The sequence below is a fragment of the Salvelinus alpinus genome, chromosome 29 (genome assembly GCF_045679555.1).
Source record: "Salvelinus alpinus chromosome 29, SLU_Salpinus.1, whole genome shotgun sequence".
Classification (NCBI taxonomy): Eukaryota; Metazoa; Chordata; class Actinopteri; order Salmoniformes; family Salmonidae; genus Salvelinus; species Salvelinus alpinus.
The window spans coordinates 22,285,279-22,311,341 of NC_092114.1; the positions used below are offsets into that span (position 1 = coordinate 22,285,279).

The 26,063-nt window shown below is 42.9% G+C and overlaps 1 protein-coding gene across 1 annotated transcript; it reads left to right on the plus strand.

Moving 5' to 3' along the window:
• The first annotated feature begins 14,168 nt into the window (after positions 1-14,168).
• Positions 14,169-22,154, plus strand: LOC139559315 (chloride channel CLIC-like protein 1). Its single transcript, XM_071375204.1, has 9 exons — positions 14,169-14,751; positions 14,959-15,066; positions 15,172-15,282; positions 15,482-15,706; positions 19,141-19,281; positions 19,843-19,942; positions 20,289-20,386; positions 20,826-20,972; positions 21,185-22,154. Exons 1-9 carry the CDS (start codon positions 14,611-14,613, stop codon positions 21,959-21,961), a joined length of 1,848 nt encoding a protein of 615 aa, XP_071231305.1. The 5' UTR covers positions 14,169-14,610; the 3' UTR covers positions 21,962-22,154.
• The last annotated feature ends 3,909 nt before the right edge of the window (positions 22,155-26,063 follow it).

A 26,063-nucleotide genomic window follows, 5' to 3' on the forward strand; every position in this document is an offset into this window, starting at 1 on the left:
AGTGGACGAGGGTGTCTTTTAAGTGTGTGGAACGCAGCCCTAGTAAACTAACTGACAGGAGTTACCCATAGCTAGCTAGCTAGTTTTATAGTTTGGTAATTTATTCCAATAAATTTCAGAATCCCCCAAAATATGTTTCTGAATTTAGCTACGTTTTTATAGGCTCCTCACTACGAGACTAAGCCAATTTGCCAATGCTAAAATCAATGTCTTTATATAAAATTTTCGGACATGCTGAAAATGCAGCCTTGTTGATAAAATGTCACCCTTTGCGACCAACAGTTTGCATTGAATTGTGGGTCATGTCAACCTCGCAAGTGGCCAAGGTTCTTCACTTGCTAAATCGAGGGCCGAGGGGTCAACGTTTGTGAATTTGACCTCCACTTAAGATGACAATCAAACTGCGTCCGGTTTCAACTGGGATTCACCCGAGGGAAAGTGGTTTATTTAAATTGACTGATCTCCTTATATGAACAGTGAAATTGTTGCATGTTGCGTTTATTTTTGTTCAGTATATTTTATTTTCTAATTAATCCAGTGTATATTCAGTGCGTTAACTATTCAACTTGACCTCTGTTAGTAAAACGTTTACTGGAGACAGGAGATCAAGTAGAGACATAGGACGAGGTGGATAATTATATAATAAGGCCGTTTATTTAGATGCAAAGATATCTTAGTAAATCGTGCAGCACGGCTCCTTCTGTCTGACTCGTATGGAATCGTCGGAAGAGCGGCCTCTAAAACAGTTCATACAGATTATATAGGCAACAAGCAAAGTAGGTTGATCTGGTAGTCTGGCCTTCCGATTGGTCGATCTGGGTCGTGGGTAGTCCAGTTCGGCCTGATGTCGACGTTTCCATTGGCCCTTCCCACAGTTCTTTGTCTTAAAGTCTCATCCTTGAGCAGAATGCATGTGCGTCTGTTTTAACAGGGGCCTATTCATGGGGGAGGGTTGAGTGTGTGGGTCTGTGGTTACTTAATAGGGTACAAAGTGTGGGGGTATAGTGGGGGATGGGTGGATGTTGTGCCAAGTATAGCTTGTGCTGAGAAGTGGTTAAAACAAGTTACCATTATCTAATACAATTTCTTACAAATCCCCCTCTTCACGTCTTATAGACGTGAATAAACTAGTTAAAATTTGTCCGAATTTTGATTCCCCCTCTTCACGTCTCACAAGAGACGTGACATAAAAGTAAAAAAAGACAAAGCTATGGGATAAAATTTGGCAGAAGACAAATTTTAATTCCCCCTCTTCACGTCTCACAAGAGACGTGACATAAAAGTAAAAAAGACAAAGCTATGGGATAAAATTTGTCAGAAGACACATTTTTATTCCCCCTCTTCACGTCTCACAAGAGACGTGACATAAAAGTAAAAAAGACAAAGCTATGGGATAAAATTTGTCAGAAGACAAATTTTAATTCCCCCTCTTCACGTCTCACAAGAGACGTGACATAAAAGTTTCTTAGTCCTCAAATAGATAGACAGGTCCAGCTTCCCCATCATCAAGCAATGGGAACATTTGGGCCCTTTCCTGATTAGGGTCTATTGCAGCAGTGATAACACGGCTAGCAAGCGTGCGCGCACATGGAATGCAACAGCATCCACAAAGTACAAGAATGCCCGCAAAAACGGAAATAGATACTAGGATAGAGGAAACCAGCGTCTTATATTTACCAAAAGCATCCATCCATGAGTCCCACATAGAAGTGTCCACTCCAGAATGCTGTTTCATCTTACCATTAAGGTTACGAAGTCCCTCCAATGCTACAGTCAGACTCCCATCCGTAGCTGTGTTGTTGGGAATGAAAGTACAACACTGCTCACCAAACATGGCACAGACCCCCCCCCGTTCTGCCAATAACATATCCACCGCGATTCTATTTTGAAATGCCATCAGGGATGTAGCTGCCAATTGTCCATGGACCGCCTCAAAGCCTTGTTGAGTCCAATTGCCCAGTTTCTGGACATTATTAACCAAAAAACGAGAAAATGTTAAACCCTCAGGTCCATCCCTCTATACAACCTGTACCAGGTGGGCTCGTCGCCACCCGGGAACTTCAAACCTTCACAACAGGGAGGACAAACATCACTTTTTATTCATTCGACAACCTCCACTACAGCAAACCAAGGGTCCTCCTCTGTCAGGCCCACTCTCCTGCGAAAGCTTGATTCCGTATCAGCCTCCTTGCCACATCTGTAACAGACTTCTTCAAACAAGGTATGATACAGGCAGCACAGCACATGAGCATAAGAAAAACAACAACTAGAGTCAGAAATCCAGTAACCATCATTGTAGTGTACTTACCAAACCAACCTCCCAGCCAGAGAACAGTCCACTCTCCTCCACACCTGCAAGACCCTTCATCTCCACTGATAACCTTGCCAACCCACTCAGAGCTTTTGAAATGCTCCCATCCGGACTAGTATTGTTAGGATCAAACGTGCAACACTGTTCTCCAATCATTTTACATACACCTCCCTGGTTGGCCAGAATCATGTCCAGTTCTAGTCTATTTTGTCTACTGGTTTGAGAGGTAGCATCCAATCGTTCAGCCATCCCCGTAAGTACTGTGTGGGTGTAATTACCAAATCATTGTTGATTATAGTAGATATAATTGATCCAGGCATTCTGCTTAGCATCAACAATAGCTGGGCCAAAAATGGGCAATAAATGCCACAGGCCATCATTCCTGTTTGATGTCTGGTATTCGTGGGGGACCCCTATTGGGACCCCAACAGGTTGGTGTGCATGTTATCTGTACCCTCGGACCAAGGAGCGTCACGGTTCTGCCGTCTCCTGGGTTGGTACCGAGTCTCTGTGTCATGTGCAGCTCCCAGAAGTTGGTTAGCTATAACCTCAATAATAGGCAATGGTGGTATCAGACTGGCCAAAACACATGTGCAACGACAATTTCCTTTCAAAAATGGGGTCAACCGCCTGGCAGGTCCACACATCCACCATACATCAGCAACACCTCTAGTTAATAGTGGCATTAGTGATGCAGGTAGTAGTAGGGAGCCTCCCATAGTCTATACCCCTACCTGTACCAGTGATACAGCTGTAATATCCTCCATATGCCTTAACTCCCCACGGTACCTTCTGGGGAGGGACTTCTGGGAACACAAAACTCAGAGTTTTGAATTTGGATTTGAATTTTTGGTTGAATTTGGCTTAAACTTTCCAATATACACATCCAACCTTCCCCATTACTTAGGGCAAATGGGTGAGCAGCCAGAATAGGTCTGGCATGTCCACATACGACACAGTCCTTTCTATTAAGTGTTTTGTAGGCCAACCACATATTCTCCCTTTCCTCATAACCAGTTTCAGTCCCCAATTGTTCACTATCTGAGATGTCTTTTATATTTATTATCTGTACCAGATTGGAGAGCTTAGGTGAGGGCGTGGGACTTGGTCTTGAAGTGGTGGAGGAGGCCGGCTGAACCCTGGTCCGTTGGAACTGGTGGTGGTTCTGGCAGCACTGTGATGGTAACATCCCCATCGTATCCTAATCAGACAGCTCAGGACCACAAGCAGTCCTGTAAAGCCCCACCCTCTCCCAGAGAACACATCATCAGCCAGAGATCAAGCAACACTTTCACTTCTATGAACGTACACAGTGAGGAAAGGTCGGGGTCAGGGAATTCTTCATTAAGGAGTTGATCCCCGAACTCTATTAGCAACGGTTCTTCTCCTTAACTCTGTGATCATTCGGCAGTGTCAGTGTGTCTCCCCCTCCAAGTGCGATATGCCCCCAGGTCGAGTGAATCACCTTCTCCTTTAATTCACCTGCAATGCATAAAATCTTGGACATACAGGTTTGGTTAACAAACAGTATCTCATTTGTTCTATCTGATTATATATTTAACTTCTATGCCTATTTTTTAGCTAGAAATGTTTAATTTTAAATAAGTTTATTATCCAATAGGCCCCATCCTATCCTAGACCACAATGTACCCCTCCCCCGTTTGATACCTGGCTCTGGCCAGGTATCAACCTTACCTACTCTAAATAATGACTTAGTACATTATAATATAGAAACGTCCCTTTCATTCGCCGCATATCCAATTCTCCCTTGGGCGTACATTCATATCTATTCTTTTCCAATTCTCTGTCAAGTGACTTATCTACTTTAAAATGTATCTGTGCTGCTTATATGTGTTAACCCCCTTCTGTCCTATCTTATTTCACAGCCTACCTTGCTCATTTCCTGGTCCACCCTCCCCACTCTACTCTCAAACCTTCAAGGTCTCAACAGTGCGGGGTAGACCCATCTGTCTGCCTTTTTCTAATAATAGTCAATAACAACTATGTGTTCTTTTGCAATATTAACTAAGTGTCTCACTGTTTTGACTTTATCTATCCCAAATGGATTTAAAAATAACAACATGTCTTATAGTGTCAATCTCTAAAGTCCTTACATAACCTTAATAAACCTATCTCTATCTTCTAATGGCCAAAACAAATGCTAACCTTATGGTCAAGAGTTATAAACTAGTATCCCAAATGACACAAATTCATTATTCTCACTACATTCCCCCGTGAGTGATCAAGTCACCGGAAAATGCAACGAAAATAGGTCAAAAAGGTTACACCTACATTCGTGTTCCATACCATATCTAGACATACCAAAATAACCCTTTATCTTCTCAAAGTCCCTTGCCTAAATAAAACTCAGAAAGTAAAACTCCTATTCCAATATGAGTGTATTCTTTTAAGATATCTTGTCTCTGGGAACACGGAAAACCCCTTAACCCAAACGTTTACCACAAAAACAAAACCTAATAATTATGATAATACCCTTAAATCATTCGTTTAAAATTTCCCCGATGTTACATGTAACAGAACTGTGATAAACGTGTACTGTCCCTTTAAAAACTCCCTGCCAGCCATACCAGGTTGCGAGTCGTTCATTGTTCCCCATAATGAAAACAGATCACGTTTAGAATACGTTTACTTATTGTTCGAATTCTCTGGTGTTACCTAAACAAAAACCAATAACTTTCAGCAACTTTTGAAAAGTATCTCAAAGCTATAAAGTACACATTTTCCCTCTAAATGACACAACCAATTTTCTCTAGCATAATTCAATACGGCCACACCCGGTGGGGAAAGTACAAATTGTATCCCGTTCCTCCTATAATACCCAATGCTAAATTCAAAGTTGTGGTTAAATATATGGATTTGCCAATCATTATCAAATGTTAAATATTCAGGTTTAGTACTTTTATCAAATAGATTAGTATAGTTCAAATAAAGATATGCGTTTACTAGCGCTCAACCTGTGTTCAGAACACAACAACTAGCCAATATAATACAAAAAATGACTGTCTTATTCATGCCTCTAGGCAAAACATCTAGTTACTCCAACTGAGTTTAGCAGCAAAACTATCGTATAAGTAAAATCGACTTCTCAACTTTCTCCATTCCAAAGTGTAAACTTACCATATACTTCGCTAAATTTATATCGCATGTCAGCCAATCCATAACAATAATATCATTAGTCTGTAAATTTAACCTAAATAAGTTATTAAACGTATTCTCTCTACTCCGAATTGGTTTTAATTTTTTTCTCTGTCACAGGCTCCCCGTTTGCTGGGAGACCGTTGAGTGCTGCAATACTGCCATCTTCTGTCCATTCTCTGTATAGCTCTCCACCCCCAAACTATTCTAAGAGTTATGAGTGTGTGGAGGAATATCACAAATAAGGGGCCAGATATCCCTAGCCTTGCCCAGGGAGGGAGAAATGTCCCTCTAACTGGGCGAGGTTCCTTTTTCAGGGGAGGCGGAGTTTGATGCCGCATCCCCTGAGTCAGGAATGTCTTCATTTGGAATCGAATTTAAGCTGTTTAAATCAGCTCTGACTTCTGTCAGTGTTCTAGAAGGGATTGGGGCTGGAGTGCAATGTGTGAGGTGGTGCCAAGGTGCGCCTGATTTACCTTTGACCTGGACTGAGTGTGAAGTAACCTCCTTCACTTCGTACGGTCCAGTCCACCTGGGTTCTAGCCACTTTCTCTTGTGGACTTTAACCCCACCCAGTCACCAATTTTTTACCTTCCGTGGTGCCGGATCTCTCGTCAGCTCCCCTTCTTGGACCTTGTGAATCTGTTTGGAGAGAGCTGCAGAAAGTTCCGTCAATTATCAGACATTACAATTTGTTGTACATCAAGGGCGGGCATATGACCTCCCTCCCTTGGTGGACCAAGCATGACTACCAGTCATTATCCCATGAGGAGAGAGATGGGTGCCTGCACCTGGCGAGGCTCTCATGGCCATCAATGCCAGGGGCAGGGCTTCAACCCACGTCAACTTCGAACCTGCACATACCTTAGCTATCTTAGCCTTAACTTGACAATATCACATTAGATTCTTCACGGTAACACCTAGCTGATCAATCTATTGCCCGACTATTTGAATCTAATTTTAATTTATATTAATTTTTTTATTTTTTTATTTTTATTTTTTTATGGGTCCTCACGGTAACACTTAGTTGATTGCCAATTCAACTATTGCCCGACTATATGGACCTCATCTTTATTTATGGATTCCTCACGGTAACCCCTAGCTGATATAAGCTATGGCCCGCCTATATGAATCCCCTTTATTTTTATTTTTATTTTTGTGGATTCTTCACGGTAACCCCTAGTGGTCGACTTTCACTTATGGCCCGACTATGTGAGTCCTTTTAAAGCTTATTCTTCACTGTACATCTAGTCGATCAAATATCGACTAGTGCCAGACTGTGTGAACAAGTCTTTGACCTATTAATACTTAGATATCTTTACACAATGCCTTAGATTCTAAACAATTTCACATAAATATAATAGCAATTCATACTCAGCCTCAGAAACACTGATCTTAATTTGGGTAATTGACTATAATATAATATGCAGATTTCGATTTAACCGGCTCTGCTTACCTTATATTTGTCGAGCTCTTTGATCAGTATTCTTGAGGCGAGATGAATCACCGAATTTCTCCTGCAGCCAGGTCACCCCTCCTTCTGGAATCTTTCTCCCACTCGCCTCCTGTCTCTTGAACTTTCTATGGACCGAAATCAAAGGTTTTAACAACCATCCTCTGCTTACCAAGTTTCTGTTAGTAAAACGTTTACTGGAGACAGGAGATCAAGTAGAGACATAGGACGAGGTGGATAATTATATAATAAGGCCGTTTATTTAGATGCAAAGATATCTTAGTAAATCGTGCAGCACGGCTCCTTCTGTCTGACTCGTATGGAATCGTCGGAAGAGCGGCCTCTAAAACAGTTCATACAGATTATATAGGCAACAAGCAAAGTAGGTTGATCTGGTAGTCTGGCCTTCCGATTGGTCGATCTGGGTCGTGGGTAGTCCAGTTCGGCCTGATGTTGACGTTTCCATTGGCCCTTCCCACAGTTCTTTGTCTTAAAGTCTCATCCTTGAGCAGAATGCATGTGCGTCTGTTTTAACAGGGGCCTATTCATGGGGGAGGGTTGAGTGTGTGGGTCTGTGGTTACTTAATAGGGTACAAAGTGTGGGGGTATAGTGGGGGATGGGTGGATGTTGTGCCAAGTATAGCTTGTGCTGAGAAGTGGTTAAAACAAGTTACCATTATCTAATACAATTTCTTACACCTCCAAATTGTTTTGAAATAAGAGCATATGCGCCTGCAATTCTACATCACGAGCATTAACCGCGGCAGCTTCATCCTGTAGAGCCATCGTTTTCTTTATTCCATAACCTGAATCGCAGCAGATTTGAAGCTTGTTATTGGTTTAGTAAGCGTTCGGGACCAAGGCGATTGGATGCGCAGACTGGACAGGCAGTTCCTTCTCCTCTGATCAAAGTTTATAACCTCAATTGTCAAGCAGCACGGCAACTTGTAGTGCTGTTTTCGACACATAATTGTCAACAAATGAATTTGCTGTCACTGTTGCCTACTACTTAATGAGGTAAAATTGGAATATTTTGTGGATATTCGGTTTTTGCTTTTCTTCTTCGGTGGGGTTTATCAGCGGTTTACATCCAACGTTATGGTGCATTACCGCCACCTACTGTACTGGAGTGTGGACCAAAGCTGGATAAACTAAATCCTACCTGTATGCCCCGTTGTTCATAAAAAATATAACAAAATATTTGAGACTATACCTAATGACGTTCTACTCGATATACTCTTTAAACTAATTTCCTGTATCCCCTTCTCCCTCATACTAGATTTCTGCCTCTCTTGTGCTGCTACCATGTTGTTGTGTTGGTACCATGCTGTGTTGTCATGTGTTGCTGTCTTTTTTATGTTGTCGTCTTAGGTCTCTCTTTATGTAGTGTTGTGTTCTCTCTTGTTGTGGTGTGTGTTTTGTCCTTTATTTATACTGTATTTATTTTTATTTTTTAATCACAGGCCCCCGTCCCTGCAGGAGGCCTTTTGCCTTTTGGTAGGCCGTCATTGTAAATATGATTTTTTTTTCTAAACTGACTTGCCTAGTTAAATAAAGGCTAAATACATTTTTTTTAAATCTCTCTGATACTGACCAAACTGGAGCAATACATGCTCCATGGTCTCTGTTTCCTGGCAATAATCACACTTTCCTGTTGGATGCTTTCCTATCACATTTAAGGTCTTATTCACCCTTAATCTTGTACAAATAGCTTCCTCTCTTCTGTCCCTTCTTGCCATCCTCCCCTCCCCAAATTTCCTCTGTACTTGAAATAAATGCCAGCCCTTAGTATCTCTATTCCACTTCTCCTGCCATCCCGGCACCATCACTGTCAATATCAGGCTTTTTGTCTCTGCCTTGTTCATTGAAACTACAACATCAACATCCCCACTACTAAGTGCTTGTTTAGCCAGTACATCAACTACCTCATTCCCCTCCACCCCCACATGGGCTGGGACCCAAGTAAATCTTCTTTTTATACCCATCTGTCTAATCCTGCCATGGGTTTGTAGCACCTCATAAAGCAGGTATTGTCTGCTACGTGACCTAGAGGACTGGAGACTCATCAACACTGCACATGAATCAGAGCAAATAACTACTCTGTCTGGCTTGACTTCCTCTACCCACTGCAAGGCCAACAGTATGGCCATCAGCTCCGCCGTATATACAGCCAGATGATCTGTAATACGTGTCCTGACTGCCACCCCACATTCCTGCACTACAAATGCCGACCAAGTACGTCCTGTCCTTGGAACTGTTGAACCATCTGTGTAAATGGCCACAAAATCCTGATACACAGTAACAGACGTGTCTTAAATCAATCAGATGGATCAACACCCTCCCTATCTTTCTGTAGTCTCTCCAATCAGATGAATCAACACCCTCCCTATATTTCTGTAGTCTCTCCAATCAGATGGATCAACACCCTCCCTATCTTTCTGTAGTCTCTCCAAACACTTCTAGATCAACTACTAGAGGCGGGAGTAGCCATGGTGGATTGGTTTTCTCTCGTCAATAGCTATTGAATCAAACATGCCATGACTATGAATATGGTATATCCTGAATCAGGGGTTGATGGAGAACAATCCACACCTTTTTCAAAAAATTTATAAAAATAGATTGTGGATTTTTGCCCATCCTCCTCTGATTCAGAATATATAATTTCCATAGGCACGTTTTGTCTAAGTGGCATTGAAGATCGCAAGCCGAAGGAAAAACACCCACGAAATTTCAACAAGAAAAGCAGTAGATTTTTGTCCATCCTGCCCCGAGTCAGAATATATCATTTTCGTAGTCATGGCATACTTTGTATAAGAGCTATTGAAGATTGAAAGCCAAAATCTGTATGGGTGCCCATGCAACTGGGGATCCGAAGGGCCCTGTGAGAGAGGAACATGTTGAGATTGCCAGAGTTCAAGTGGGGCAGAACATTTCCTGTGCTGAGACAGTGAAGAGAGAATACTTCCGGCGCCGAAAAGAGATGGCCGCCTCGCTTCGCGTTCCTTGGAAAATATGCAGTTTTTTGTTTTTTTATGTGTTATTTCTTACATCGGTACCCCAGGTAATCTTAGGTTTCATTACATACAGTCGGGAGGAACTACTGAATATACGATTAACGTCAACTCATCATCGTTCCTACCAGGAATATGACTTTCCCGGAACGGATCCAGTGTTTTGCCTTCCACCCAATACAATGGATCTGATCCCAGCCGGCGACCCTGTGCGACGCCGAAAAAGGGGCAAACGAGGCGGTCTCGTGGTCAGGCTTCGGAGACGGGCACATCGCGCTCCACTCCCTAGCATACTACTCGCCAATGTCCAGTCTCTTGACAATAAGGTTGATGAAATCCGAGCACGGGTAGCATTCCAGAGAGACATCAGGGATTGCAACGTGCTCTGCTTCACGGAAACATGGCTAACTCAAGGGACGCTAACGGAGTCGGTGCAGCCAGCTGGTTTCTTCATGCATCGCGCCGACAGAAACAAACATCTTTCCGGTAAGAAGAGGGGCGGGGGGGTATGCCTTATGATTAACGAGAAGTGGTGTGATCATCATAACAACACACAGGAACTCAAGTCATTCTGTTCACCTGATCTAGAACTCCTCACAATCAAATGTCGACCGCATTATCTACCAAGGGAATTCTCTTCAATCATAATCACAGCCGTATATATTCCCCCCCAAGCAGACACATCGATGGCCCTGAACGAACTTTATCTGACTCTTTGTAAACTGGAAACCACACACCCTGAGGCTGCATTCATCGTAGCTGGGGATTTTAACAAGGCTAATCTAAAAACAAAACTCCCTAAATTCTATCAGCATATCGATTGTGCTACCAGGGCTGGAAAAACCCTAGATCATTGTTATACTAATTTCCGCGACGCATATAAGGCCCTCCCCCGCCCCCCTTTCGGAAAAGCTGACCACGACTCCATTTTGTTGATTCCAGCCTACAAACAGAAACTCAAACAACAAGCTCCCGCGCTCAGGTCTGTTCAACGCTGGTCCGACCAATCTGAATCCACGCTTCAAGACTGCTTCGATCACGCGGATTGGAATATGTTCCGCATCGCGTCCAACAACAATATTGACGAATATGCTGATTCGGTGAGCGAGTTCATTAGGAAGTGCATTGACGATGTCGTACCCACAGCAACGATAAAAACATTCCCAAACCAGAAACCGTGGATTGACGGCAGCATTCGCGTGAAACTGAAAGCGCGAACCACTGCTTTTAACCAGGGCAAGGTGACCGGAAGCATGACCGAATACAAACAGTGTAGCTATTCTCTCCGCAAGGCAATCAAACAGGCTAAGTCCCAGTACAGAGACAAAATCGAGTCGCAATTCAACAGCTCAGACACAAGAGGTATGTGGCAGGGTCTACAGTCAATCACGGATTACAAAAAGAAAACCAGCCCCGTCGCGGACCAGGATGTCTTGCTCCCAGACAGGCTAAACAACTTTTTTGCCCGCTTTGAGGACAATACAGTGCCACTGACACGGCCCCCTACCAAAACCTGCGGGCTCTCCTTCACTGCAGCCGAGGTGAGTAAAACATTTAAACGTGTTAACCCTCGCAAGGCTGCAGGCCCAGACGGCATTCCCAGCCGCGTCCTCAGAGCATGCGCAGACCAGCTGGCTGGTGTGTTTACGGACATATTCAATCAATCCTTATCCCAGTCTGCTGTTCCCACATGCTTCAAGAGGGCCACCATTGTTCCTGTTCCCAAGAAAGCTAAGGTAACTGAGCTAAACGACTACCGCCCCGTAGCACTCACTTCCGTCATCATGAAGTGCTTTGAGAGACTAGTCAAGGACCATATCACCTCCACCCTACCGGACACCCTAGACCCACTCCAATTTGCTTACCGACCCAATAGGTCCACAGACGACGCAATCGCAACCACACTGCACACTGCCCTAACCCATCTGGACAAGAGGAATACCCATGTGAGAATGCTGTTCATCGATTACAGCTCAGCATTTAACACCATAGTACCCTCCAAACTCGTCATCAAGCTCGAGACCCTGGGTCTCGACCCCGCCCTGTGCAACTGGGTCCTGGACTTCCTGACGGGCCGCCCCCAGGTGGTGAGGGTAGGTAACAACATCTCCACCCCGCTGATCCTCAACACTGGGGCCCCACAAGGGTGCGTTCTGAGCCCTCTCCTGTACTCCCTGTTCACCCACGACTGCGTGGCCATGCACGCCTCCAACTCAATCATCAAGTTTGCGGATGACACTACAGTGGTAGGCTTGATTACCAACAACGACGAGACGGCCTACAGGGAGGAGGTGAGGGCCCTCGGAGTGTGGTGTCAGGAAAATAACCTCACACTCAACGTCAACAAAACAAAGGAGATGATTGTGGACTTCAGGAAACAGCAGAGGGAGCACCCCCCTATCCACATCGACGGGTCAGTAGTGGAGAAGGTGGAAAGTTTTAAGTTCCTCGGTGTACACATCACGGACAAACTGAATTGGTCCACCCACACAGACAGCGTTGTGAAGAAGGCGCAGCAGCGCCTCTTCAACCTCAGGAGGCTGAAGAAATTCGGCTTGTCACCAAAAGCACTCACAAACTTCTACAGATGCACAATCGAGAGCATCCTGTCGGGCTGTATCACCGCCTGGTACGGCAACTGCTCCGCCCACAACCGTAAGGCTCTCCAGAGGGTAGTGAGGTCTGCAGAACGCATCACCAGGGGCAAACTACCTGCCCTCCAGGACACCTACACCACCCGATGTCACAGGAAGGCCATAAAGATCATCAAGGACAACAACCACCCAAGCCACTGCCTGTTCACCCCGCTATCATCCAGAAGGCGAGGTCAGTACAGGTGCATCAAAGCAGGGACCGAGAGACTGAAAAACAGCTTCTATCTCAAGGCCATCAGACTGTTAAACAGCCACCACTAACATTTAGCGGCCGCTGCCAACATACTGACTCAACTCCAGCCACTTTAAAAATGGGAATTGATGGAAATTATGTAAAAATGTACCACTAGCCACTTTAAACAATGCCACTTAATATAATGTTTACATACCCTACATTACCCATCTCATATGTATATACTGTACTCTATATCATCTACTGCATCTTGCCATCTTTATGTAATACATGTACCACTAGCCACTTTAAACTATGCCACTTTATGTTTACATACCCTACAGTACTCATCTCATATGTATATACCGTACTCTATACCATCTACTGCATCTGCCATGCCGTTCTGTACCACCACTCATTCATATATCTTTATGTACATATTCTTTATCCCTTTACACTTGTGTGTGTGTGTAAGGTAGTAGTTGTGGAATTGTTAGGTTAGATTACTTGTTGGTTATTACTGCATTGTCGGAACTAGAAGCACAAGCATTTCGCTACACTCGCATTAACATCTGCTAACCATGTGTATGTGACTAATAAAATTTGATTTGATTTGATTTGATTTGAGAAGAGGATAGCCCAAGGGTGAGTATGTCGACTGGGAGGACCCTGGTGAGTAGGCCTCGAGAGAGCGAGGATGAGTTTTAGTAAGGTTGGATTATTTGTGTTTATAGCCATGGTGATCAACTGCACTGTACTGATGGAGCAGAAATCACAGAAGTGTGGTAGTTGCAGCAGCAGAGAAATGTTTGGGTGTGAGACATTTTAGTGCAGAAGATCTATAGGAAGTTTTGAGACAAAGGGTTCCATTTTCCGACGGTCTAGGATTGTTTAGGGGCAAAGTAGTGGGATGGGTGGTGGGTTTTTGGGGACGGTCAGTGGGTGACTTGCTTTTTGAGCTCCTGTTCCTTTTATACAATATTAACTGAAAAGTATTGTGGAGCTCCTGCACCTAAGTGTGGGGCGGCAGGTAGCCTAGTGGTTAGAGCGTTGGGCCAGGAACCTAAAGGTTGCTATATCGAATCCCTGAGCTGACAAGGTAAAAATCTGTCATTCTGCCCCTGAACAAGGCAGTCAACCTACTGTTCTGCCCCTGAACAAGGCAGTCAACCCACTGTTCCTAGGCAGTCATTGTAAATAATAATTTATTCTTAACTGATTTGCCTCGTTAAATAAAGTTTAAATAAAACATTTAAACAGTACCGGCACCCACAAAGCACTGGGTGTATAGGTGCAGGGTTAGATGGTGACGCAATTACATTTTTCCCTTCACCTTTTTTTTGCAAAATGTGCAATACGCACTCCGACCTGTGAATGGTAGCAATAAGCAACATGTCGTCATAGTCTGACTGAAACCTACACGAAGAAGAATCTCTGTCAAAAGTTCTCAGACCTGCGCGTTAGAAAATAGTACGGACTGTCAGTTGCTAGCATATTCTACGTTTAGTACATTATCCATATATATATATATATTATTTATGGTAAATTCTATGTTAGTCTGTTACCTAGTTGTTATTTAATTTTCCCGTTGTTGATTTGATAGCAGCTAGCTACAGGAACTAGTTATAGTTTAGCTACAGGAACTAGTTATAGCTAACGCTACTGTTGTTCAGTTACACCAGTTCAGAAGAATATGCAGCTATGTTGTCATTGATGTTTATTGCTCTGTTGGGTTTATTTAGGGTGTCTGTTTCTGGCTTATAAGCCCCGAGTTCTTTGTAGTTTGTTAGCTAGCTATTCCATTGGCTAACGTTAGACATTTTAACGTGAAGACGTCAACAAGTGCTGTCGTGATGCACATCACTGTTGCTGTGTGCAGCCTATTGCTGGTTGCTCAAGGGCAGATGGACGACGACGAATGGCTTGATCCGCATGATATGTTGAACTACGATGCAAGCTCAAAGACTATGAGAAAGCCGGCTCAGCCTGCTGAGGTACATTACAAAGCAGCTGTGCAATGCATGTTTCCGTGACATGAGTTGAAATCATTCTATTGCTTTGTTAGTGGTTTTCCTTTTCCATATTATAGTAACTATATGAAACAAAATCATGAAATGTGAAAATACAGCAAACATGCCAAATACGGTTTTGTCTCGTGATATTAATGTAATTGGATAACTAAATGAAAGTAATCTTCACAGCTGAACAATTACCCTAATGTACCCACCAAAAGAAGGGAATACAGCCAGGATTTGGATCAAATGGAAGAAAGGGAGTGCAACAACAAAGTGGAAGGGTTACAAAAAGAGGTTAGTGTTGGAAACTGATTTTAAACATCAAACATTATTTTGGACAACATCTCAAATGCTTATTCGTTAAACAGTGGCAGTCACTTTTCTGTTTTTTATTTTAAGATTGAAGAGTACAAGAAGAAGATTACACAGGTTGCACAGCAGCCGTCAAGCAACCCAGTGTTCAAGCGATTCCTCACCAAGCTTCTGAAGGAGATTGAAAAAGTTGGCCTGGTACGTTTTGGCATTCTCTCAACTCATATGAACGCTGACAATCGATGCATCTTATTCTCTTTATGTAAAACAATTCCCCACTGTGTATTATCCACCTTTTTAAATGTATGTTACCACCTTGGAATGTAGTATGCTATCTCTATGCTAAGTGCATATACTTTGTTGTACTATTCTATTCCTTTCCTATTCCTTCCACCAGCCCACCGATCTCAAGAACGATATCCACTACGACGCCAAAGTGAAACTGTCTCGGCAAGCGGTGACGGAGATCCGGAAGCTTCTGGAGGGAATGGACACCTGGAGAACGGGGGCTCTGGACAATGCCCTCAGCCAGATCCTGGTGGATCTCAAACCACATGACTACGAGGCCTGGAGATGGCACTTTGAGGACACCTTTGGTGTGGAGATCGACACAGTCATGAAGGTGAGAATGCGTAGCAGAGCTAGGGTTTTGATGCTGAAAACCAAATGGATTTACAACTGCACATGTAATCGATGTGAAATGGCTAGCTAGTTAGCGGTGGTGCGCGCTAATAGCGTTTCAATTGGTGACGTCACTCGCTCTGAGACCTTGAAGTAGTCGTTCCCCTTGCTCTGCAAGGGCCGCGGCTTTTGTGGCGCGATGGGTAACGATGCTTCGTGGGTGTCAGTTGTTGATGTGTGCAGAGGGTCCCTGGTTCAAGGCCAGGTAGGGGCGAGGAGAGGGACGGAAGCTATACTGTTACACACACACCACATGTTTTATGTGGTTTGCCTAAAGCAGGGACGGGCGAGTGGTGTCATTCTTTTTCCCCATCCCTGGCAAACAAAGCTGGTTTTAAACTAATTGCATTCTAAACTGAAGATCATGATTAGTTGATTATTGGAGTACGGTGTGATAGCTTGTGCTGGGGCAAAAGCGACACCAATCAGGTCCCAGAGGACTTGAGTTGCCCATCCCTGGCCTAAAGGAATTGATGATTAGACAGTTTGTAAAGTAGGCTACACAGGCATTGAGGATGAAATCATTTTTTTAAAAGCGTGTTTTAACGTGAGGAAATGTCTTTTGACGTTCATACAAGAGAAGACGATAGGCTAGGAAGCAACAGGATATAAAAACAAAAGGTCTGATCTTGATCTACTCAATTTGACTCTGGTACGCAATGACTAAGAAGCGCATAAAGCTAAATGGCACATTTGTGTTCATCAGTAGTAGTAGAAATAAACCACTACGATTCAGAGCAGTAATTTAAACTCAATTCAAGACAAACGAGACAGAACTGACACCACTCGTTGGCATTCCAGCGGCAGGAATATCTATCATTGAAGTTACACTGCCTTCAGAAATGTCAAAATGTTGTGTTCCAACCTGAATTTTACTATTGATTCAACTGAGATTGTTTCTCATTCAATACCCCATAATGTCAGTGGAATTATGTTTTTAGACATCTTTACAAATGAATAAAAAATGAGAACCTGAAATGTCTTGCGTCTAAGTATTCAAACCCTTTGTTAAGGCAAGCCTAAATATGTTCAGGAGTAAAAATGTGCTTAAGTTGGACTCATTCTGTGCGCATTAATGGTGTTTAACATGATTTTTGAATGACTACCTCATCTCTGTACCCCACACATACAATTATCTGTAAGGTCCCTCAGTCGAGCAGTGAATTTCAAACACAGATTCAACCACAAACACCAGGGAGGTTTTGCAATCATGACATAAAATTTACACCTGCCAAATGCGGGTAGATTAAAGTATTGGCGGGTAAGAATGTCTATTTCACCATACACGTTGGCTGTGTATTTCTGCTGTTTTGTTTCATAGCTGCTAATTGCACAAAGAAATACGACTTTTATATCCCATACTGACTGGCAGGAGAGCTGCGCGCTCTGAGTGAAGTGCTGATAGATTCAGCATGGTAAAGTTTTTAATTACACTTTGGATGGGTGTATCAATAAACCCAGTCAGTACAAAGATACAGGCGTCCTTAACTCAGTTGCCGGTGAGGAAGGAAACCACTCAGTGATTTCACTGTGGCCAATGGTGACTTTAAAACAGAGTTTAATGGCTGTGATAGGAGAAACTGAGGATGGATCAACATTGTAGTTATGCCACAATACTAACTTAATTAACAGAGTGAAAAGGAAGCCTGTACAGAATAAAATTCCAAAACATGCATCCTGTTTGCAACAAGGCACTAAAGTAAAACTGCAAAAAATGTGGCAATTCATTTTTTGTACGGAATACAAAGTGTTATGTTTGGGGCAAATACTGTAGAACACATTACTGAGTACCACTCTTCATATTTTCAAGCATAGTGCTGGCTGCATCATGTTAAGGGTATGCTTGTAATCGTTAAGGACTGGAGAGCAAAATCCTAGAGGAAAAGCTGGTTCAGTCTGCTTTCCACCAGACACTGGGAGATGAATTCACCTTTCAGTAGGACAATAACCTAAAACACAAGGCCTAATCTACACTGGACTTGCTTACCAAGGAAGACATTGAATGTTCCTGAGTGGCCGAGTTAGTTTTGACTTAAATCTGCTTGAAAATCTATGGCATAACTTGAAAATGGAAAACCAATTTGACGGCGCTTGAAGACATTTGAAAATAATAATGGGCGAGTATTGTACAATCCAAGTGTGCAAAGCTCTTAGACTTACCCAGAAATCTGTAATTGCTGCCAAAGGTGTTTAAATTTTTATTTATTTTTTATAAAATTGTCTCAGGGTTGTGAATACTTACAGTACCAGTCAAGTTTGGACACACCTACTCATTCAAGGGTTTTTCTTTATTTGTACTATTTTCTACATTGTAGAATAATAGTGAAGACATCAAAACTATGAAATAACACATGGAATCATGTAGTAACCAAAAAAGTGTTAAATAAATCTAAATATATTTTAGAATTTTCAAAGTAGCCACCCTTTGCCTTGACTGCTTTGCACACTCTTGGCATTCTCTCAACCAGTTTCACCTGGAATGCTTTTCCAACAGTCTTGAAGGAGTTCCCACATATGCTGAGCTGGCTGCTTTTCCTTCACTCTGCGGTCGAATTCATCCCAAACCATCTCAATTGTGGGTTGAGGTCGGGTGATTTGTGGAGGCCAGGTCATCTGATGCAGCACTCAATCACTCTCCTTCTTGGTCAAATAGCCCTTACACAGCCTGTTGAAAAACAAATGATAGTCCCACTAAGCACAAACCAGATGGGATGGCGTATTGCCCAAGAATGGGATACCTAGTCAGTTGTACAACTGAAATGTGTCTTCCACATTTAACCCAACCCCTTTGAATCAGAGAGGTGCGGGGAGCTGCCTTAAACGACATCCACGTCTTCGGCACCTGGTGAACAGTGGGTTAACTGCCTTGCTCGGGGGCAGAACGACAGATTTTTACCTTGTCACCTTGACTTGTCAGCTTGTCACCCTGAAATGATTTCAGGGTGACTACCTCATGAAGCTGGCTGAGAGAATGCCAAGAGTGTGCAAAGCTGTCATCAAGGCAAAGGGTGGCTACTTTGAATATACCGGTATGTTAAATATATTTTGATAACACTTTTGGTTACTACATGATTCCATATGTTATTTCATTGTATTGATGTCTTCACTATTATTCTACTATGTGGAAAATAGTAAAAAAATTAAATTAAAAAAAACCTGGAACTAGTAGGTGTGAACTTTTGACTGGTTGGTATATTAGATATTAAATTTTCAGTCAATCTGCAAACATTTTTCTAAACGTTTTCAGTATGTCATTGTGTAGATGGGTGAGAATCTATTTGAATTCAGGGTGTAACACAGTCTAATGTTGAATAAGTGAAGTGGTGTGAATACTTTCTGAAGGTACTGTATTTAAAGGGCCTCTCTCTCTCCCAGGTGTCTGTGTTTGTCTTAATCATAGTGGTCATCATCTGCAGCGAGCTGTGGTCTATAGTCTCCTGGTTTGTCCAGTTCAAGAGAATCTTTGCCATCTGCTTCCTCATCAGTCTGGTCTGGAATTGGTTCTATCTCTACAAGGTAAATTAACAACACACAGACACACACACACACACACTTCTCATGCATTTCCACATGCTAATTACCCCTTACTGTCTGGTGCCTAAAGTTCAGTAGTAAATTAATATAATTATCTGAAAGAATAGGTGCTTCCTGGCATCCTTCAGTGTAGGGTTTTCCTGACTCAGGATTGGTTCATGTTCTCTGAGGGTAGAAATAAACACTACAATATTATTTCAGGTCTCTGCAAATAATGTTTTTTTTGGGGGGGGGGGGTTATAAGCAGGTAGGGAAATAGCAGTTATTTCAGGTATTTCTAAATGCCGACTCTATTCTTCAAAACTCAACTGAATTAAGGAACACTACCAAGGAATATCTTGAGAGAAACAACATTTCTTGCCAGGAGAGCTCGACTGTGACCGGTTAGTTGTGATTGGGAGATGAGGGATAAAAGCAGTCGTAGTACTGGGGTTTTAACTGTGTGGTCCTGGGGGTGGCAGCACTACTGCTAGACCAGCCTCCAGCACACGAATGACACTATGTTAATCCACCATATGTTATTGGATTTTCTCGACCTGTCAGATTGCCTTTGCTGAGCACCAAAACAAAATGGTGAAGATGGAGGGCGTCGACGCAAAATGCACTGGGAGGAAGAAAATTGACTGGTGGGATAACTTGAAAGGTGAGATGTAAAAATAACATGTGAGCATGGCATCACATAACATGTGAGCATGGCATCACATATCTTTCCACAGGGGGATCAGATTTTCATCATCTCAGAAATATAAGTGAAACTACATTTTATTGAATGCATCATACTTTCATAATCATTGGTGCATGACTATACAATAAAGTACACATTACTTCTCACTTGTTTCTGGCAAATAATGTAATGCCGTTTTTAAGAAAATAGCTTCATACACATGGCCTTATACATTTTGACAATTTTGTTGCATTACGTTTACTGCACATCGGTTTATGTTATCGTGAAGCCTACTGTAGTGTACTCCTCTCTGCCTGTACCACAGATTGGTACAGAGGTGCCATGACTCTCCAAGACGACCCCTGTAAGATGTACTACGAAGTCCTCATGGTCAACCCCATCCTTCTTGTACCACCAACTAAGGTAACCTATTTTTGGCAACCAGGGAAAGTCCATTTAGCCAATTCAGGAAGTAAACTGACATTCCACTTCAAGTTTTCAGTCTACTTCCAGAAATGACTGCATTGAAATAGAATTGACCTAACCCTGTTGACGGCTAACCTATTCAACAGGCCAGGACTGAGAGATAGTCACCCATACCTTACTCTTGTCACTCAATTAACAACTATTTGAGTATCCTCAAATGTAAATATTGCTATTTTCACTTTTATTAAAACTTAAACTTTGTCTATTTAACAATGCAATATCAATCCAATTCAGTGTCTGACTGCAATATGGGTTTTATTAACTTGAAATAGAAATGGAATTGACCAACCCTGTTGACAACTAAACCTAACTTTTAGCCTATTTCCTGGACCTGTAGGATGCAGTGTGATAATGTATTATCTCTCTGTTTCTGAAGGCTATCACTATGACCATCACCACCTTCTTCACGGAGCCTCTGAAGCACATTGGTCAGGGGATCAGCGAGTTCCTACGAGCCCTCCTCAAGGACCTACCAGTCACCTTGCAGATCCCTGTGCTCCTCACCATCGTGCTCTCCATCCTGGTAAGGACACACACACACACAATCAAAGAAACACTGTCACAAGGTCTGGGGTCAATTCCATTTATATTCCGTCGAATCAGGAAGTGAATTGGTAGTAAATTCTTGAACGAGAATTTCTATTTACTTCCTGTTCTGAAGTGGAATTGACCCTGACTCACCCAGCAGTCAAACTGTTTCCTGCATGTCCCTGAAGCAGTAAATGTCTTCCTCAGGTCTTCATGTATGGCAGCGCCCAGGCCGCTATCCAGCATGGCATCACCAGACCGCTGCGTGTCGGTGGGCCCAGGGACCCCTCTCCCCCAGCCTTGGATCAGCCCATGCCTGCGGCTCGTCTGAGAGTGACAGACGACAACACAGTGGCAGGGGGGGACGCCCCTCAATGCTCCCCGCTTAAACGCCGACTAGGACCAGCAGCCAACCAGGGGGCTCAGGACAGGACCTACGTCGGCCAGAGGAGCCCCCCCCACAGGGCGCGAAACGAACCGACCAGGAGGTACGTGGAGACCCTGAGGAACGCCGACGGGCGGTACAGCGAGGACAAGATTATCTCAGAGTGTTGGGACGATTTCACCGATGCAGAGGATACCAACCCGCTAACGGTAGAGGGTAATACCGACATCCAGGCAGAGATGCAACAAGAACCAGTTGAAGTTGGATCCACAACAGAAGGCAATGACTCGCAAGAAGCTAAACCCTCTCCAGTGAAAGCTAAACCCTCTCCAGTGAAAGCTAAAGCCAAACCAGATGAGGAGGACGTGGCATCTAACAGCATGGCTGAGCACCAGGCTGAGTATACTGCAGGTCGCCCCAGCCCAGTGCATGCCACTCCAGCAAGTGGTCTCGGGCACGAGCAACATGACAAATTCTTGAAACACAAACCAAAGAGTAATTTTACACTTCAGACCCACCCTGCTAACGCAGCCAGTGTAGCAGGTTTCATTGACAACAATGAGAGCATGTCAGTCGCTGCTCATGCTCAGCTTAAGTAGCACATCCAGTGTAGCAGGTCTGTTAGGCCAACACATAGGCTTCATTCTAAGCGGTATGCTAATGGATATTGGAAACTGTTTCTGGGTACAGTCAGTAAGCCCCCTGTCCTTGTATGTTTAAATGCCAACCACAGCATTTTACATGGGATGATTCAGATTCTACATAAATTGGTAAATAGTACCTTCTCTTAAATCAGCTGATTCAGTGTTTTTAAATTTGTTATCCCAATTTTGTTTTTGCTGTCTCTTTCACGTGTTTTTCTTACCACCATTGTGCTTTTGTTTGTGTGCCTGGTCAATGTGCATGTACTGTCAACACGTGAATAACACCCATGTTTATGAATGACGTATGTATGTTGTGCAATAATCCTGTCACTGTTTTGTGGCAACTCGCCTTCTCTTCTGAAATGATGTGAATTATGTTCTGTGTGTTTAGGGCTCGACATTAACATTTATAGATTTGAGTTTACATCACCCTATCAAACAGGTGCCCTGATCAGAATAGGATCAGTGGTGTCTGGATGCAATGTATTGCTGTTCTCCCAATATCTGAGCAGGATCTTCAATCATCCCTGGTTGCGAGATCCGTGTGTAGCCACGTGTGCACATTTGTTGATATTCCTTGCTAATTAGTGAGTTATAGCAAACAGGCTTCATATGGTCATGAAAATCCTGTAAAAGTCATGGTTTGCGCATCGGCTGCATGTATGCGAGTGGGCCGGGAGACATTGCAGCAGGTAGGCCTAGCCTGTAAAATAAAGACCAAACTAACTAGATAGCCAATTCAACACATATCTTGTAGCAACTACAGTGCATTCGGAAAGTGTTCAGATCCCCTTATCTCCACATTGTTACGTTACAGCCTGTAATTAACGTAATGAATTCATTGTTTTCCTCAATCTACACCAATACCCCATAGTGACAAAGCTGAAATACCTTATTTACATAAGTATTCAGACGCTTTGCTATGAGACTCGAAATTAAGCTCCGGTGCATCCTGTTTCCATTGATCATCCTTGAGATGTTTCTTCAACTTGATCAAAGTCCACCTGTTGTAAATTCAATTGATTGGACATGATTTTGAAAGGCACACCTGTCTATATAAGGTCCCACAGTTGATAGTGCATGTCAGAGTGAAAACCAAGCTATGAGGTTGAAGGAATTGTTTGTAAAGCCCTGAGACAGGATTGTGTCGAGGCACAGATCTGGGGAAAGGTACCAACAAATATCTGCCACATTGAAGGACCCCCAGAACACAGTGGCCATCATTCTTAAATGGAAGAAGTTTGGAACTACCAACACTCTTCCTAGAGCTGGCCAAACTGAGCCATCGGGGGAGAAGGACCTTGGTCAGGGAGGTGACCAAGAACTCAATGGTCACTGACAGAGCGCTAGAGTTCCTCTGTTGATATGAGAGAACCTTCCAGAGGGACAACTATCAATCAGGCCTTTATGGTAGAGTGGCCAGACGGAAGCCACTTCTGAATAGCCACCCCTCCCCACGGGGGGACCAGGATGAATATGTATGAACTTTCCAATTTGTAAGTCGCTCTGGATAAGAGCGTCTGCTAAATGACTTAAATGTAAATGTAAAATGAATAAAAGGCACAGGACAGCCCGCTTGGAGTTTGCCAAAAGGTACCTAAAGGACTCTGACCATGAGAAACAAGATTCTCTGCTCTGATGAAAAACAAGATTACAGAATTGCCAGCCTAGAGTGTTTGAAAATAACCTCTGATTCGCTATGCATCGATACTTCAAAAATGTAAATTTTTAAACTGTGTACCCATGTTTGTCCTCTGTTGCGTGCCTGTTGTCATGACGTGCCCTGGGGGAAGGATCATAGCCCCCCTCTCTCCAGTTTTATGACTTTACGACAGGTACCTATGACCGATACCTGGTAGAAACTGCCATGCAGTATTGAGGGAGAGAGTCTACCAGAATAAAGAGCTTCTCTTAGTTTAAAACTCCTGGGAGAACTAAACAATGTTTCTACTTTTGAGAATGTGGGAATGGTCCATGGACACTTAAGGGACAGTCATGTCGAGTGTGTTTCATTTGGTACGTGAGCATAGACATTACGTCGTCGTCATGGAACCGCCCTTTTCTACTCCAGAGTATAAAACCACCCGTGATGAAATGTACATTTCATGCCAAAGAGACCCACCGTAAGCCGGACGTCTCGAATGGTTAAGAAGTTAGAGAACGCCGGGACAGAGTCCCCACGTTGGAATGGCTACAATTCTATAGGCCACGGAGACCATACAGCTGTAGTTTTGGCTACATGGCTGGAAATGGTTAAACTCTGAGTCTATCGATCACTACAGAATAAGAGCAAATCTTAGACGTATAATTACTAGTTTGCAGCTAGAAATTACGTAAATCTAGAATTTATCCGCCGAAACATCTATTCTATGAGAACATTTCTGAATGGTACTCAAGTATCCATTCTAACCACCTACAACCACGAAAGGCATTGTGACTTTTGGGAAAGTTAACCAGACACTTTGATGAACTCTACAGGACGATCGAGGATTCCAACAGAGAAGACAACAACGACATACGGGCATAAATATATACATTGCAATTATTCTGGAATGAGTGGCCGTTCATGTGCAAAGGATTAGCATTTCAATGAGTATAATTATCCACTGTGTGTAGTGAATCCATTTTGTCTTTCCCGCTCTCTGTCCACACCCCTTTCCTTTGTCTACCAAGCCGTCATATCTGCTTAGCCCACTAGGGACTTTTCTTTCATTGTTAGTAACCAATATCTACTGTTTGTTTTATCTATTTCTGTGTGATTATTTAATAAATAAATAATTAAGCCAATTTGTATATTGCTGATTCATTTTGGAAACTAGGGTTCGTGCAGATATCCAAGGGTTTGCAACGTTCCGTAATGAGAACTGATGAGGTAATAATAATAATAAATTAATAGACTTATTTGATCAGATATTAAAATATCTGAATAGTTATATTGGGAAAATTATAACTTTAATCTCAACATTTTCCGTGGTGCCCCGACTTCCTAGTTAATGAATGTTTACATGATTAGTTTAATCACATAATTAAATCTAGAGAACTGATTTGATATAAGTCTTCACATTTAAGGATAGTTACGACACTGTCTTTGTTTGCTGAAATCCATACTCTTTTATAAAACGTTAAATCAAATACAATTACCGAATGTTTCCTTGTTGAGATTCAATTGGCACATGCATTTGCGCTGAGTTGCAATCTTAGAGCAACAGCGATGAGGAAACAGTCAGTGATTGTATTTGATTAACTCTAGTCTGTACTCAACTCTATTGAGGTACTAGGCAAATCACAATACAGTACCCTACAGTATCAACTGGCTGAATCCGACTTTGGATACCTGATGCCTGCATGTAGTCCGCCAGCAGCGGTTCCAGTGACTCACATTTCAACTTTAATCTGCTATATTGTTACTTCTTTCATTCTGCTCTGATAATAAACATCCTCTCGCCGGACAAATCAATCATCTTTCCGGTAGCGAGTCAGTTGGCCAAGTTTTTTTTTTTTTACCAGATGTTGAATATTCTCTAGATTTTGCTCGCCTGAAGTAGAATATATTGTGATAAATTGCAGGCCACACTACTTGCCTAGAGAGTTTTCAGCTATACTTTTCGTGGCTGTTTATTTACCACCACAGACAGATGCTGGCACTAAGACCGCACTCAGTCAGCTGTATAAGGAAATAAGCAAACAGGAAACCACTCACCCAGAGGCGGCGCTCCTAGTGGCCGGAGACTTTAATGCAGGGAATTTTAAATCAGTTCTACCAAATGTCTATCAACATGTTAAATGTGCAGTCAGAGGGAAAGAAATTCTAGATCACCTGTACTCCACACACAGAGATGCGTACAAAGCTCTCCCTCGTCCTCCATTTGGTGAATCCGACCACAACTCTCCTCCTGATTCCTGCTTGGAAGCACCAGTGACTCAGTCTATAAAACAGTGGTCAGATGAAGCAGATGCTAAACTACAGGACTGTTTTGCTAGCACAGACTGGAACATGTACCGGGATTCTTCCGATGCATTGAGGAGTACACCACATCAGTCACTGGCTTTATCAATA